The 14,743-nt window shown below is 38.7% G+C and overlaps 3 protein-coding genes across 6 annotated transcripts; 2 read left to right on the top strand and 1 right to left on the bottom strand.

Moving 5' to 3' along the window:
* The first annotated feature begins 174 nt into the window (after window positions 1–174).
* On the top strand, window positions 175–4,638 carry LOC120013248. 3 transcript variants are annotated; one of them, XM_038864996.1, is made up of 3 exons: window positions 175–609; window positions 1,214–1,713; window positions 3,625–4,638. In XM_038864996.1, the coding sequence occupies exons 1-3, from the start codon at window positions 567–569 to the stop codon at window positions 4,474–4,476; spliced, it is 1,395 nt and encodes a 464-aa protein (XP_038720924.1). In that variant the 5' UTR covers window positions 175–566; the 3' UTR covers window positions 4,477–4,638. The 3 variants fall into 3 exon arrangements, with proteins under 3 accessions (XP_038720924.1, XP_038720923.1, XP_038720921.1); XM_038864995.1 differs by having other exon boundaries at window positions 1,145–1,713; XM_038864993.1 differs by having other exon boundaries at window positions 177–609; window positions 1,112–1,713.
* Window positions 4,639–6,832: 2,194 nt separating this feature from the next.
* LOC120012358 (protein SHORT-ROOT-like) lies at window positions 6,833–9,367 on the top strand. Its single transcript, XM_038863752.1, has one exon. The coding sequence runs from the start codon at window positions 7,590–7,592 to the stop codon at window positions 9,117–9,119; it is 1,530 nt and encodes a 509-aa protein (XP_038719680.1). The 5' UTR covers window positions 6,833–7,589; the 3' UTR covers window positions 9,120–9,367.
* A 2,615-nt stretch (window positions 9,368–11,982) lies between these two features.
* LOC120011955 (mitochondrial outer membrane protein porin 2-like) lies at window positions 11,983–14,743 on the bottom strand. Of its 2 annotated transcripts, XR_005471177.1 has the most exons (7): window positions 14,591–14,742; window positions 14,428–14,495; window positions 13,255–13,365; window positions 13,081–13,167; window positions 12,790–12,998; window positions 12,289–12,694; window positions 11,988–12,180 (listed from the first exon to the last, which is right to left on the bottom strand). XR_005471177.1 is itself a non-coding variant. In XM_038863157.1 (6 exons), the coding sequence occupies exons 1-6, from the start codon at window positions 14,637–14,639 to the stop codon at window positions 12,388–12,390; spliced, it is 831 nt and encodes a 276-aa protein (XP_038719085.1). In that variant the 5' UTR covers window positions 14,640–14,743; the 3' UTR covers window positions 11,983–12,387. The 2 variants fall into 2 exon arrangements, 1 of the variants encoding a protein (XP_038719085.1); XM_038863157.1 differs by having other exon boundaries at window positions 11,983–12,694; window positions 14,591–14,743.

Below are 14,743 nucleotides of genomic sequence, written 5' to 3'. Positions count from 1 at the left end.
AAGCATTTGTGGATTTTTATTATTTTTTGTCAATTTCATTTACATTTTAAAATTTTGGTAATTGAAGCAGAAATGGTAAAAAAAAGGGTTTTTGTCATTTTTTTAGAATAAACTCATTCAATGTCAATGGAGTATGTGTGTGCAACTGTGCATGGTATGTTCCACCATTATAAATTCTTTCCAGATTTATTACAGATATACGCAGTTAGGGTAAGACGCAGTTAAGGGGAAGGGAATTCTTCTTCACTCGCTCAGACTAATCTCCCTCTCTCTCTATCACTCGATCCCTTGTTCACACCCTCTCCATCTTTGTTCGCAAGTCAACTTCATCGTCGACAACTATCCCTCTTAATCAGATCCAAATTTGGACCTGAAATCAACTGCCCAACTGCTTCTTTCTTCTCTTCTTTGACTTCACTCCATTTGTTCGTTCAATTATCGAGTGGAAGGCTCATATGTGTTGTGGGATTGATAATCTGAAGTGGGTTAGGAATTGCTTTGTTTACTAACTAAGGATCAATCTTGTTCGAACTTGGAAGCGTGTCGGCGGTTCCAACATTAGACCCATGTCCGGAAGTTGGTTTCCGCTCATGATTCGGGTTTTTTCAGGTGAGTTGCTTGACTTTTCGTCTGGGTTTTTCCTTCCTCTACGTACTATTTTTGTATGTGACAAGGGTTGCTATGGTCTAACAATTGGTGAGTTATATGTTTCATCAACTAGTAAATGGTATTTGGTGCAAAAATTATATGGATTTTTGTAATTGAGGGTTTAATTTAGATTCTGAATTGGTCACATGTTCTGATTTTGCGATGTGTAATTTCCCATTTATATAATTGCACCGTGAATGATTTAATTAGGAAGGTGATTGTTTCATTGTAAATGGGCTGTGAGCTGATCTTAGGAAGCTCAAGGAATTGTAGGGCTATAGCAGATGTATGAAATTTGACTAGATCTGGAATGCACTGAAATAGTTCACTCATTTGTATATTATTCAAATTTTGAACATTCTTTAAAAGTTTATATCTTAAATTTCATGGAGAATTTATTCATTACCAAGTATGGATTTTTGTGGTTGACTTATGTTTGGTCGGTTTCGTTGGATGTCCATAGGTTGCAATACTTATATGCTGCATTTTCTTGAAGATTAAAAGGAAGAGAAAATGAGGATACAGCACAAATGCAAGAAACCAACATCTTTCAATTGCAATGCAGGGAGCAGATGTACAGCAACTGCTGTGGTTTGGAGCTTGGTTGGATTTCTGCTTTTCCTTCATTTATACTACCTTATTATCCCAAGGGATGGAGTAGGCAGAGAGCTCCAAGTACGAATGGGGCATCATCCAGTCATCCATGAACTTGAAGAGGTGGAGGAAGAAAATGTCCAAATCCCACCTCCTAGAAAACGATCCCCGCGAGCTGTGAAGCGAAAACCTAAGAAACCGAACACACTAATAGATGAGTTTCTTGATGAGAATTCTCAAATTAGGCACCTATTCTTTCCTGACATGAAAACTGCAATAGATCCAATGAATGGTAATGGTAATGATAGCTTTCATTACTATCCTGGTAAAATTTGGCTCGATACTGAGGGAAATCCCATTCAAGCGCATGGAGGGGGTATTCTATATGACCACAAGTCAAGGACATATTATTGGTATGGAGAGTACAAGGATGGACCCACCTACCACGCTCACAAAAAAGGAGCAGCACGGGTAAGTTTTTTTATTTTAAAATAGTCACTGGTTTAATTTTATATGTAAATTCAAATCTTCCACCACATTTTGGTTTTGTAGATATCTTGTGCATAATTTGGATCTCCCATTATCTTTTATCTCGCATTTAGCTGATGCTAGTTGATAATTTGCTGTGATATGGAGGTAGTTGGGGTGACAGTTCTTTGCTCCATGAATGGGAGAAGAACTCAGAGATGAAACAAAAAAGACATTCTCTCTGCTAGTCTTAAACCCATTTGGCATCTTAATACTTTTTGTCCCATAAGAGTAATCACATCTCGTCCCGAGGTGGGACAACTAGTCATATAGTTTCAACGAGGCAGTTCAGTTGATTCACAAAGACTTTAAAATCAGCAGCTCACTTCTTTCTGAAGGAACATAAAACCAAGAGATGGGAATCCAGGCTTGTGTCCCGAAACATAGTGATCAGCTGAAGCCTTGTAGATATGGCCTGAATGCATGCCTATACTACCATCCTGTTCCCTTAACCATTTGCGAGTAGGTGGTTATGACCAAGGATACAACAATGAAAAGCATGGATTTCATCTTAGACTGCTTATAGCTGGTTGGCTTTTGGCACTGTACGTTTGAGGCAGTTATTAATTATTTATTCCTTTTTATGGTATTGGAGGTGGCCACGACCCATCCCAGTCATGAGGGCCTTGCGACCTTTCAAGTCTCAAGTTAAGGTGCTATAGCAAGTTTAGATTGAAGGGGATATCATTAGAGAGATGGATGCTATTGAGGTGAGAGGAGATGTTTGACAGTCCAGCTTGCAGTATTCCATGTTGAGATGCTGTAAGTGTATGTTTAATTCTTAGCTAGAAGGGACAGGACCTTAATGAATAGGAAGATTTGCTTTTGCCCTGTGTTATTGCGCTTTTAAAACATTTTACCGAGCATACTTTAGCCAGTAGAAGAGAGCTAATGATGGTGGCTCTGGCTTTAGAATTTGCCCACATGTATTTGTCTTTATTATATTCTATTATGGTATTAATGTATTATCCTGTTTCTATGGAGAATACTTTGAATGGCAGTGAGTCTTTGCGAGCTTATATTATTATTGGAATTAAAAGCTTAAAGCCTTTAGATAGTGTACTTAGAAGGTGCTCAAATTATTTGAAGGATATAACCGGGGTTTAGTCATAGGCTGTCATACTCAGTAAGCGGATGTGGAGCTCTTTCAAAATGATGTTCTTTTTCTGGTGGGTTTGTGACAGTACTGGCAAAAATGAGGGATCTAGGTTTGCAATTATCTTTCCTGACGTAGAGTTGCGCCTGGAGCCAATAAACTATGGGATTCTGGCAGACACACACTCACAACACACTGACAGAGAAAATGAAGAGAAAGAGAAGTATGCTAATCTCGCTTGGACGTTGGTACATTTCAAAGGAGATAAATTTTCATGCTCTAGTCTGTGCTTGGTTTTCTGCTTCTGATCCTGAAGAAAAACAATGATGCATTTTGACGTGCATGTGTAGTAGACATGCATCAATTACAGCACCAAGTCCTTCCCAGAAGCCAAATATTTCTGATAAGAAATTATGGATCTGAATTAAGTTTCTTATGTATCTTGTTGAATTTTCTCACGGAACATTAGAGCAGGGTAATAACCAAATGAATATCTTGCATGCAGCTTTTGCAATGTTTGGTAAGTCCATGTGGTAGTGTTTTACTAAAACTTGATATAACCTTGTTGTAACATGCTTTGGCTCTTCCATCATGCGTCGATTATATGGCCACCAAGTTGTCCTACACTATAACTCAACCCCCCTTCATTTGAAGAAGGAACATCTGAGATGTAGTTTAGTGCTACCTTATTGACTGCAGATTAGCTTGATTTTATAAATCCTTCCAATTTTGACCTCGAAGTTGACTCTTTTATTCAGGTTGACATCATAGGAGTTGGTTGCTATTCCTCCAAGGACTTGTGGACGTGGAAAAATGAGGGCATCGTGTTAGCGGCAGAAGAGCAAAATGAAACCCATGATCTCCATAAATCTAATGTGCTTGAGAGGCCAAAAGTGATTTACAATCAGAAGACCGCGAAGTATGTGATGTGGATGCATATTGATGATGTCAACTACACTAAAGCTGCTGTCGGCATTGCCATAAGCGATTACCCAACTGGTCCTTTTGATTATCTATATAGCAAACGACCACATGGATTTGACAGCAGGGATATGACTCTATTCAAAGATGATGATGGTGTAGTGTATCTCATTTATTCGTCTGAGGATAACAGTGAACTACACATCGGTCCTCTAACAGAAGATTATCTTTACGTTACGGATGTAGTGAGAAGTATCCTCGTTGGGCAACACCGGGAAGCCCCGGCACTGTTCAAGCACCAAGGAACATATTACATGATCACATCAGGCTGCACTGGATGGGCGCCAAATGAAGCACTGGCTCATGCAGCGGAGTCCATCATGGGGCCGTGGGAGACCGTGGGAAACCCATGCATTGGTGGAAACAAGATTTTCCGGCTTACAACATTCTTTTCGCAGAGTACATATGTAATTCCTTTGCCAGGCCTTCCAGATTCATATATTTTCATGGCGGATAGATGGAATCCAGCTGATTTAAGGAACTCGAGATATGTGTGGTTACCATTGATTGTCGGTGGACCTGTTGATCGGCCACTTGACTACAATTTTGGGTTCCCATTATGGTCTAGAGTTTCTATATATTGGCACAGAAAGTGGAGACTCCCTCCCAGGTATAGTTTGTCATACTAATGTTTCCTTTTTTATTTTTTGCTCTCTGACTCTCTGAGAGTGTAATATATATTAAGGCTTTTTTCTGATTGATTGTTCTCTCCATGGTTTGAAAGCCTTTATCTTTCAACTTAACGCTGGTTAGTTTTGCATCTTGAATTCAGAGCTGTGCCAGTGAACTTTCTTGTGCTTCTTGTGTAGTCTCTGCGGCACTTGAACTAAATTCCAAAACCAAGTTGAAGTGGAGTTGTAGGATTGGGATTAAGAGAAGGAAGGATTGATGTCTAGAGTTGTAGGCGTGGTTAATGTGATTGGTCTTAGCTCCTGTAGTCTGTACATATATGTATGTATATGCCAAGTTGGGATGAGCAGAGCTTTTGATGTATTTTAGATTACAACAAACAAGTCGACAAAAGCCAAACTTCTTTGAAGGGTTGTCCTGTCCTGTCTTGTCTATAAACGAACATACGGCCCATTGGGCTTCCTCACTTGATGGCTTAAAAAGTAGAGCCCATGTGGCACATATTTTCATTTAATTATTATTATTTGGACGTAACAATGGCAAAGTAATTACAAAAAACCTTCTTTTTCTTAATCGGGAATCGCATTATACAAGTTTATGCTTTGGACATCAGAAATGCCTGCTTCATATGACGATAGAGTAAGTTGACTAGTTGAGTCCAAATGTTAATAGGATAAGTTTGGTCAAAGTGTTACGCATGATCATAACGGTATTGCTCTCAATGGAATCGAACTCAGGACTTCCGAGTTCATATGGTTTGCCTCAGAGAAAGATTCAATACTACAATATCAACCAAGTCAGTTATCAGCCATGTCTATCTTAATTAAGCCACTATAGTTTAATTTAAGTGTATATAAAGAAGGGGACATATGCTCTATCATCCACTGCAGTTATATATAAAGAGCAGTTTGGGTCAACAACTCTTCAAAATCTAAATTAATCCCAGATGTGTGGGGGTCTGGTCTTGCCTAACATTAACAATTTACTTTAATTAATTAAACAGAGATTAATTGCTGGAAATTAAAGGTGATCAACGAAAATGATAGGCAGGGGGTCCTTGTTAATACCGTGTTTTATTACGTTATTGCCTAGTCAAACTTACTCTCGGACCAACCTGTCAGCCTTTTTTTATTTATGGAAACAACCAGTCAGCCTCTTCTTTTCTTCTTCTTCTTTTTTTTAATAAATATTGTTTAGCATAATTAAGTATTTAATGTTTAATACAGCATACTAAACGACAAAAAGACCAGGTCGAACATATGTTGTCATCTATAATGGTCGAGGAGTGACATATCATCTATATTATTGTTACATAGTCTTTGTTAATTGAACAAGCTTAGAAAGTTGGGAATGTAACTTTATGGCTATGCGTTAGGTTTTGATCCAACTTATCTTATCATTAAGTAAGAAATTTATGTGTATACGAGCTTAACAAATCGAATTTAGACTCATATCAAATATACAAATAGCAACAAATTTGTATAGTAGTTATTAGTTAAAAATAAAAATTTTGTTTGTGAATAAATTTTCCGTTAAATAAAAAATTTCTGTGCATACGAGCCTAATGAATCGAATTTAGACTTATATCAAATGTGCAAATAGCAGCAAATTTGTATAGTGGTTATTAATTAAAAATAAAAATTCTGTTTGGGAATAAGTTTTGGGAATTGAGTGACCAAACTGTCCTTTATATGTACACTACCGTTGAAGTGGCATTAATACCCATGTAATGTTCCTGTCTGCAATGATGGTTCCCAATGACAACAACAATAATAAAACTGTCTGAATTCCTTAAACAAAACAAGACAAGAGAAGAGACGTAGTACATGGAATTCTTCTGGTAATGATTGATGAAGAAAACCAAGGGCAGCAACTACAACAAACAATTAATGAATATGTCTACCGACGACAACACACCTTTGTCATATCAACACCATTTATATTTGGAGAAAGTGCATTTTGCCAGACAACAACTTTGGAAGAAGTGGAGGAGATCCTAGATTTGCTGATCAACTAAAACTGAAAGAATTTATTTAATAGGCATGCATGCCTAGACAACAAAAGGACTAAACAATATAGTAGTATAGAAAAGGAAACACAAGTGTGAAGAATGTTGGCAGAGTTTGGAGAGGGATTAGGATTAGGATTAGGAGGCAATGCAATGTGAAATTGTGAGTTGGGTTTGTGTTGGAAGTGGGTTTGATGATGATGGTTACTCATGCCAGCAGCTTTACTTACTGCCACTCATCTCTCTCTTTGACTCTCTGTCTCTCTCAAACCCATTTGCCACGCCTGCTACCTCCCACTAAAACCTGTAACATTCTCTCTCTCTCTCTCTCTCTCTCTCTCTCTCTCTCTCTCAGTATATGAAAAGCAACACCCACTAACCCATTTAGTGATCTGGATTCTGGAGTCTGGACCTTCACATCCTTTTCTTTACTTTTTTTTTCATCTTTTGTCAGATAACTGTTCTATATTTCTATCTATTCCTATGTACCACTCAACATCTGAAATTTTATATATTGCTCAATTCCTTCCGTAAAGATTATTATTTATTAGAGACAACGTAACACAGCTTCAAAACGACAATTATTCCCCCCCTCATCGGTTACACCAAAAGAAAGTCATCTATATTTTTGTACACAACATGAAAGATTCTCAATAACACTTTTTTTTTTAAGCAAGCGGGATGATCGAACAACTCGAATTTGGATATCATCAAGTGAGTATATGTCTTAATTATGTTGACTGAGGAGTTATTGACAATTCCCAACAACACCCACAAACATACACTAGTTTAGAACCATTGCACTCTCATAGCTATAGGTTGAACGACTCGGGTGATAATACTTTATTTGCCGTTGATTCCTATACAAATCCGTTAATGAGTATATATATATAACCTTACATACACTAGAACACCAATGCAACTATACAAGAGTTCTCTCAAATAGTCAAGATAAACCAACTCCTCTCTCCCTCATCGATCATGTTTCTAAAAGACAACTAAAATCCAACCCCATGATCCTCTTTTAAAAACACAAGCACCCCCTCGTATCTATCTCTTCAAACCCTTCCATTCACAACCAATATTCTTACCCAAAGTCTATTGATGTGGGGTAAAATGGATACCTTATTTAGATTAGTTGGTCTTCAACAACAACAGCAGCAACAATCTGATCAATTGTCTTTCAATAATTCAACCAGCAGGACCTCTAGCAGCTCTAGATCCTCAAGACAATACCATAACCACCACATTCAAGAAGACCCAGAATGCTTCAACCCTTTCATGGATGATGAAGACTTCTCCTCGTCTTCTTCTAAACACTACAACCTCTATCCTTATCATCACCACCAATCCACCCCCACCACCACAAGCACTCCCTCTCACTCTCATCATTCTCACCACTCACACCATGCCTTTGAATCCTCCACCACCACCACCACACCTGACCCACAATTCTCCTTCGATTTCTCCTGCAAGTGGGCTTCCCATATCCTTCTGGAAACCGCAAGAGCAATCGCGGAAAAGGATAGCATCAAACTCCAACAACTCATGTGGATGCTCAACGAACTAAGCTCTCCTTACGGCGACACCGAACAAAAACTCGCCTCCTACTTCCTCCAAGCCTTGTTCAGTCGCATGACCGACTCCGGCCTCCGATGCTACGACACCTTGTCCTCTGCCTCCGAAAAAATCTCCTCCTTCGAATCAACAAGGAAGACTCTACTCAAATTCCAAGAGCTAAGCCCTTGGATTACATTCGGTCACGTAGCATCCAACGGCGCAATCATCGAATCATTCGAAGGAGAAACCAAGCTCCACATAATCGATATCAGTAACACATGCTGCACTCAATGGCCTACTCTGCTCGAATCCCTAGCGACTCGTTCCGACGAAACCCCACATTTGAGGCTAACAACCGTCGTCGTTACCAAAAAAGAGGCCGTTTTGGGATCTGGTAAAGTAATGGTGGAGATCGGGAGGAGAATGGAGAAATTCGCGAGGCTTATGGGGGTTCCTTTCGAGTTCAATGTTGTAAATCATATTGGGGATTTGTCTGATTTGAATTTTAGGGATTTGGATGTTAGGGATGATGAAGCCCTAGCGATTAATATTGTGGGGACACTGCATTCAATCACGCCCGTTGATGATAGACGAGATTACGTGATATCGAATTTTAGGAGATTGAATCCGAGGATCATGACCGTTGTTGAAGAGGAGGCTGATCTTGACGTGGGTGATGAAGGCTTGGATTTCGTTCATGGGTTTCAGGAATGTTTGAGATTTTTTAGGATTTATTTTGAGTCGTTGGATGAGAGTTTTCCTCGGGCAAATAATGAACGGTTGATGCTTGAAAGAGGTGCGGGGAGGGCGATCGTTGACTTGCTGGCGGGTCAACCGTCTGATTCGATCGAACGGCGAGAGTGCGCCACGAGCTGGACGAGGAGGTTGCATGGACGGGGAGGTGGGTTTAGTCCTGTGGCGTATAGTGATGAGGTTTGTGATGATGTACGCGCCTTGTTGAGAAGGTATAAGGAGGGTTGTTGGTCAATGACACCGTCAACGACCGATACGGCCGGAATATTCTTGTCGTGGAAGGACCAACCGGTGGTTTGGGCCAGTGCATGGAGACCTTGATGTGGTGATTAGCACGTGTGGTTTGTTTTTTTTTTTTTTACTTGCATGGAGGGAAGGATGAAGCATGGATGACAAGGAAAAAGAGTAGCTTGGTTTTGAATAGGTGATGAAGTAAATTGATTTTCATTATTATTTTCGTTAATCGTTCTTAATTATTACCACTTTGTGAGTGTTTTTGATATTGTGGAAAATTGAATGAATAGATCAACATTCAATTCCCATCATGTTAATGGATACATGATCTTTTTTTCTTCTAATATATGTATGTATGTTTTCATATTTTCCAAGCAACCCTTAATTATAGTTACATGCAATGCATATATTGTTGGTTTTTCTTTAAAAGTTAGAATTTGTTGGTTGATAAATAAATAAAAACATATGAACCATTTGAAGATATGTATGTTGGAGGTCCAACTTGTCTTGATTTTGTTGAATGCAAAAATAAAACCAGTGGATATCCAAAGAGTTGTGGCTGTTGGAAGAAAAAAAAAAGACAAAAGTACACCACTTTCAATATTTTAGTGCATTGAGATGGATTAATTGGTATATATTACATTATATATAATGAATCAATTATAATTTTAAATGCGTGTCCAAAAATATAGATGGATTTGGTATGTATTTGGTGTAACAAGGTGATATCAGCTGAAGAGCATAAAGCAAGGTATTTCCAATTAAACAAGTAAAATGTGGTCCTTTAGAATCTTAGGACGGCCATTGGGTTGGTTGGGTGATTTGCTCATGTATGAAGAACCTCGCTCTCAAAAGGTGTCTAGTCATTAGTGGTATTTTACTATTTTTTGGGTTTTAAGTGGCCAGCACGTACGATGTCTTAATTGGTTGATATATATATATATATATATATGGGTCATCAAGACTCAGTACCCCGTCTCCTTTTCTTTTTTTTGCTTTTAAAAGCCAATCATCTTTGGTAAAGATATTAACTTTTACCGACCACCAACACATACTCCTTTCAGCGACGAAAGAACTCTTTCATGGTCTGGTGTGTGCCTTTAGGCCCACGAAATTATAAAAAGAAATGGTGGTGGGTAGTGGGAACTTCTCTTTAGGGTTCATATCTTAGACTCTTAATGTTTTGAGCAGACTTTATTAGGACACAACAATGATATTCCTAACCCAAATTTGATTATTATTTGATTATTATTGTAAGATACTGTCTGTTTTCTCAAGTTCGAGTTCAAGCCCAGCTCATCATAGGATTTTTAGGGCATTTTAAACTCACGGTTTTAAAACGCTTCTTACTAAGTCAAGAAAATTCTTGGATTTATATATTGTCCATTAAAATTTTATCTTAGCGATGTAAGATGTAAGACCTTTCTCAACAGTTTTGTCCCCTCCATGTTATCATTTCATTGTCTTTCCAATATTAATTATATGCTCCTCTTCTTCTTCTTCTTCCTTTTCCCTTTTAAAAAGGAGTTGCATGGGCCATGTAACCTTCTTTATAGCTTAAAGCTTCGGGGCTTGGTTGCTTTCTATGCTTGACACCGACCAGATAGCTCTGTATTTATTCAATCTTTCATGGGAGTTGGGACCAAGTTGAAGGAAATGACAGAGCAGCTGAGACTGATTGGCCTTTTTAAGTCCAAGCTCGTTTGTAGCGTGAATGGTGCTTAATTAATTAATTTATTTTTTGTTTATATATCACCCGGTTAGATTATGTCAAATCATATATTATAAAGTTAACTATTATAAAGTGTTAAACGTCTCTATTTATGGTTTTATGGCTTGATGTCTTGGATAGGTCTCTTGAGTTTATGAAGATGAGAAGTCCTTAACTCTGTTTTTCGGTAATGATTATTGCTATTTATGCATGTGTATGACTGTTTCCATTCGTTATAGGGTTTTCATTTAAAGTTCGCGAACATGGTTAGAATTGGTGGTAGGAAATATCCGGACAGCATCATGTGAGTGTTCTTTTTCTTTCTTGTTACAGTAGCATAACATGTGGGCAAAAGCTGCTAAGTACATGCAACTCCAAATGGATTGGCCGAGTTGGTTCTTGGTATTTTATGTGAATTCATGGGTCTTCAGTTCGAAACCTATCACCAATACTTTAGGACCACACCCCTTGATAAAAATGTCAACAACTTACCTAATCCCGTATAGAAAAAACGTATGAAGATGCGATGCACAAATCTGAGGGTTTACTCCGTGGGTCCAAAGGGCTTGTCATGGAGAGTTCCTACGATATAAAAAAAGAGCTTTGACATTGATGTATATTGATGAGTAATTAGTGTCCCTAAAATTTTCTTCCTCTTTTTTTGGTAACGTGTAACCGACCCTTAACTACCCACAAGACAATTGATCGGTAAATCATGGGTCACGTGGAATACTCCGCAACCCTCATTAACCGGTTAAGACCTGGGCCAAAACTCAGTGGAAAAAATAACGTAGAGTGACATTTACACACGAACAAAAGCCCAATGCGAGAAATAATGTAAAGTGACATTTTCACGATCGCCCGCTTATACTAAGAATTACCACGGTAAAGATCTCAGTCAACCATCCGTTGTTTAAAATTCTCTTACTCGCTCATGGTATTCAGTTATTGTCGCTACTTGTTAGCTCGGGGAGGAAATATGTTTTTGGTGTTTAATGTCTAAAGTTTGTGAAGTATCGCAATGAGTCTTGAGGAAACAACTGTCCTAAATCCTAATGATAGGAGATAATTTAAGATGGGTACATATCATTCATCTCCCAAATCGGTTCTGAGAACTTCACGCCTGGTATTCATGGGTTTATGTGACATATTGTACGCCAGTCTCAGCAAATAAGTTAGAAAGTCTCGAGTTTCTATTCTCAATTTGATTTACAATTTATACCAAATTTAAAAGGTAAATTATATTTCAATCGAAGGGAACAAAACCATTTTTATCACTTGAAGCAGGTAATCATCTTGATGCAAAGGACAAAAACAATAGTACCAATATACATCTTCATTGCAGCAACTACGGCTTAAAGCTAACAAGATAGAAACAAAATCATAGAACTCCTGCACATAAGGAAAGTTTACCGTGCGCTTGAATGCCTCAAAACCCTAAAGGAGAGAGAACAAATGTCAATGAAATAGAAAACCATGGTAAAACCTAAGTATCAAAAGACTTCACTTCATCCACAGCTATCATGTACCAAGAAACTAATATACCTGTGGAACTACTTATTGACACTGAATTTCAGGTGCCACCGAGGGGGAAAAATGAAATATAAGAATTCAGTCAATGCATCACCGCGTAACGTGGAACCATCAGGGCTTAAGGGCCAGCGCCAAGCCGAACCTGGGATTTTTGTCCAAGGCCTTGGTGTCAAATTCACCAGAGATTGTCACAATTGACTTGGGTATAACCTCATGCTGCAGCAAGGCCCCAAGTTTCCCATGGTTATTGAGCTTGGCTTTCACTACTGTCAGGGTATCAACGGCATACAAGCCTCCCACTGTAACAGTGTTCTCATTAGTGGAAAACCTTCTGGTGAGTTCACCAACAGCAGCAGTCGTCTTCAATTGATCCAGATGATGCAAATAAGAGGCTCTAATTGTGTCCCCCTTGTCACCCCTGAGATAAATTGTGCGAATGAGACTGGATACTCAAAAACAAAGAAAGAAAAAGGTTACGATCAGCATTTGCAACTAATTAGCCCAAAAGCTTACAAGATAATTGAAAAGCTCAAATCTGGTTTTGTAACACTAATGCCAGCAGTGTACTTTGTGAAAGCACCAGAAGTAGTATCATAACCTGCCTCTCCACCAAAGGCAATGCTTGGATTACCAACGGTGGCTGTTACATCAATAACAGGAGACTGGTTCGAACCAACAGCTGTAGTGAAAGTTGCATGGTCATGGAAGTACTGAACCTCCAACTGCACAATAAATAGAATGTACAAGCTTTAACGATCAAATTCATAATAAAACCTTACAGCTAAAAGATGCCGGATTTCCTACCTTCCCAGAGTTATAATCAGGCAACTTGAATGAAGCAATGGTCTTTGTGGATGGAAGTAGGTCTGTGAAAGTGAGGGTTGTCGAGATCTGCGAAAACAGAGAAGAAAATGTATGCTAAGCCAAATAAAGCAATTCAGAGTACAATGCTTCAGAAAAATGAAGAAAGCAACTGATGTTAGATTCTGTATCAACTTTGACATCAAATACAGAGGTCTTATACTTGTACTGTGCTGCAACATCACCACTTGAAAGTCCTCCTTTGCTCAGTGCTGTTGATGTAAGGGCCTGAAAAAAAGAGAGAAAAGAACAGGATTACAATGAAGAAGGGCTGCCTTAGCATCATTCAGGAATAAGGAATCCAAACTAGATGCATCCTGAAGATGTTAGAGCTGCCACAAATACAAATTCTGGTTTTTAGGATAGTCTAAAGTGTTTATTCTTAAAGTACCTCAATCTTTTGATCATTAATCCACCTTCATGGAAAAGAAAAATAAATATCAATTCAGAAGCCATCTGCTTCAGTCCCGACAGTCATCCAAAATTCGAAAAAAAACTGAATCGTGCAACAAACCCCGACCTTTTAGTACTAATGCTTTGTCTAGTTGAGTTGAGACAGCAAGAAAAACCTTAACACTTCTGAAAGTAATGACTCTTGGCTAGAATATTTTTACCACTTAGTCGGAAAAGAGCACAAGAGATACTCCATAATAAAAGGGTAAATAACTCTGGTGCACGAGGCTCCTGCAGTGGGCGGGGTCGGGAATAGGCAAGCTGTACATAGACTTTATCCCCACATAACATGTGGAGAGACTGTTTTCAAGAATTGAACCACACAAGTGTCAGGTGGTTGATGTAGTCGGAAAGCTCCATATGAAAGCCAGTGTGGCTTATGAGTACATTCTCGACCAGAACAAAATCTAACAGTTGTGTAGCTAGCTCAGGCAAGCTGCATGTTAAATTGAAAAAGGTGCCCTATGCATACAGGATGTCAAGAGCAAATACCAAAAATCACATGCCTCTTTTTTACTTTATTTTTTCTAATACCTTTGCGTGCAAACATATTAGGTCTTGGAAACATCAAAACCTCAAAATAAAAAAGCACGAGCCAATGATAGACAGATAATCATAATCAAGCCCCCGCATATGCGAAAATAACAAGTATCGTCATTATTCGAAAAACAAATTACGGCTAAATCACTAGAGTAGCACTAATCTTTCAGAATCTAGCAAAAGTAAAACAGACCACGTTCTCGCTATAGCTAGGCGATTCATGAATCAAATCTAACTCATATTCAAATACTAATTTTAGTTATTTGATACAAATCTTAATCAGCTAGATCAACGTACCACGCCGGAGCTACTGTATGTGGAGAAGGTGAATTTCTGATCGGAGCTGTAATCCTTCGTCAAAAGATCTAAAAACACAAAATACGCAAAAAACACTATCAACATTCAACACTTAGACCAGATGTATGAGATTGTGTAGAATTGTGGAGACGAGAACGAGTACCTTTGGCCTTTTTGCCGACGTCGGAGAAGAGTCCTGGTCCCTTACCCATGGTTGCAGGCGTATAGCGCACGCGCGAGAGGAAGTGGTAAGACCAGAGAGGCTGTGTGAGCAGTTGGGAAGAAAATATGAAAGAGATTCTTTTTTCGTGGTGGG

This window comes from Tripterygium wilfordii, chromosome 13, assembly GCF_013401445.1.
Source record: "Tripterygium wilfordii isolate XIE 37 chromosome 13, ASM1340144v1, whole genome shotgun sequence".
In the NCBI taxonomy this organism is placed as follows: domain Eukaryota; kingdom Viridiplantae; phylum Streptophyta; class Magnoliopsida; order Celastrales; family Celastraceae; genus Tripterygium; species Tripterygium wilfordii.
The sequence above is the reverse complement of the archived record's forward strand: the minus strand, read 5'-3'. Positions and strand labels throughout refer to the sequence as shown.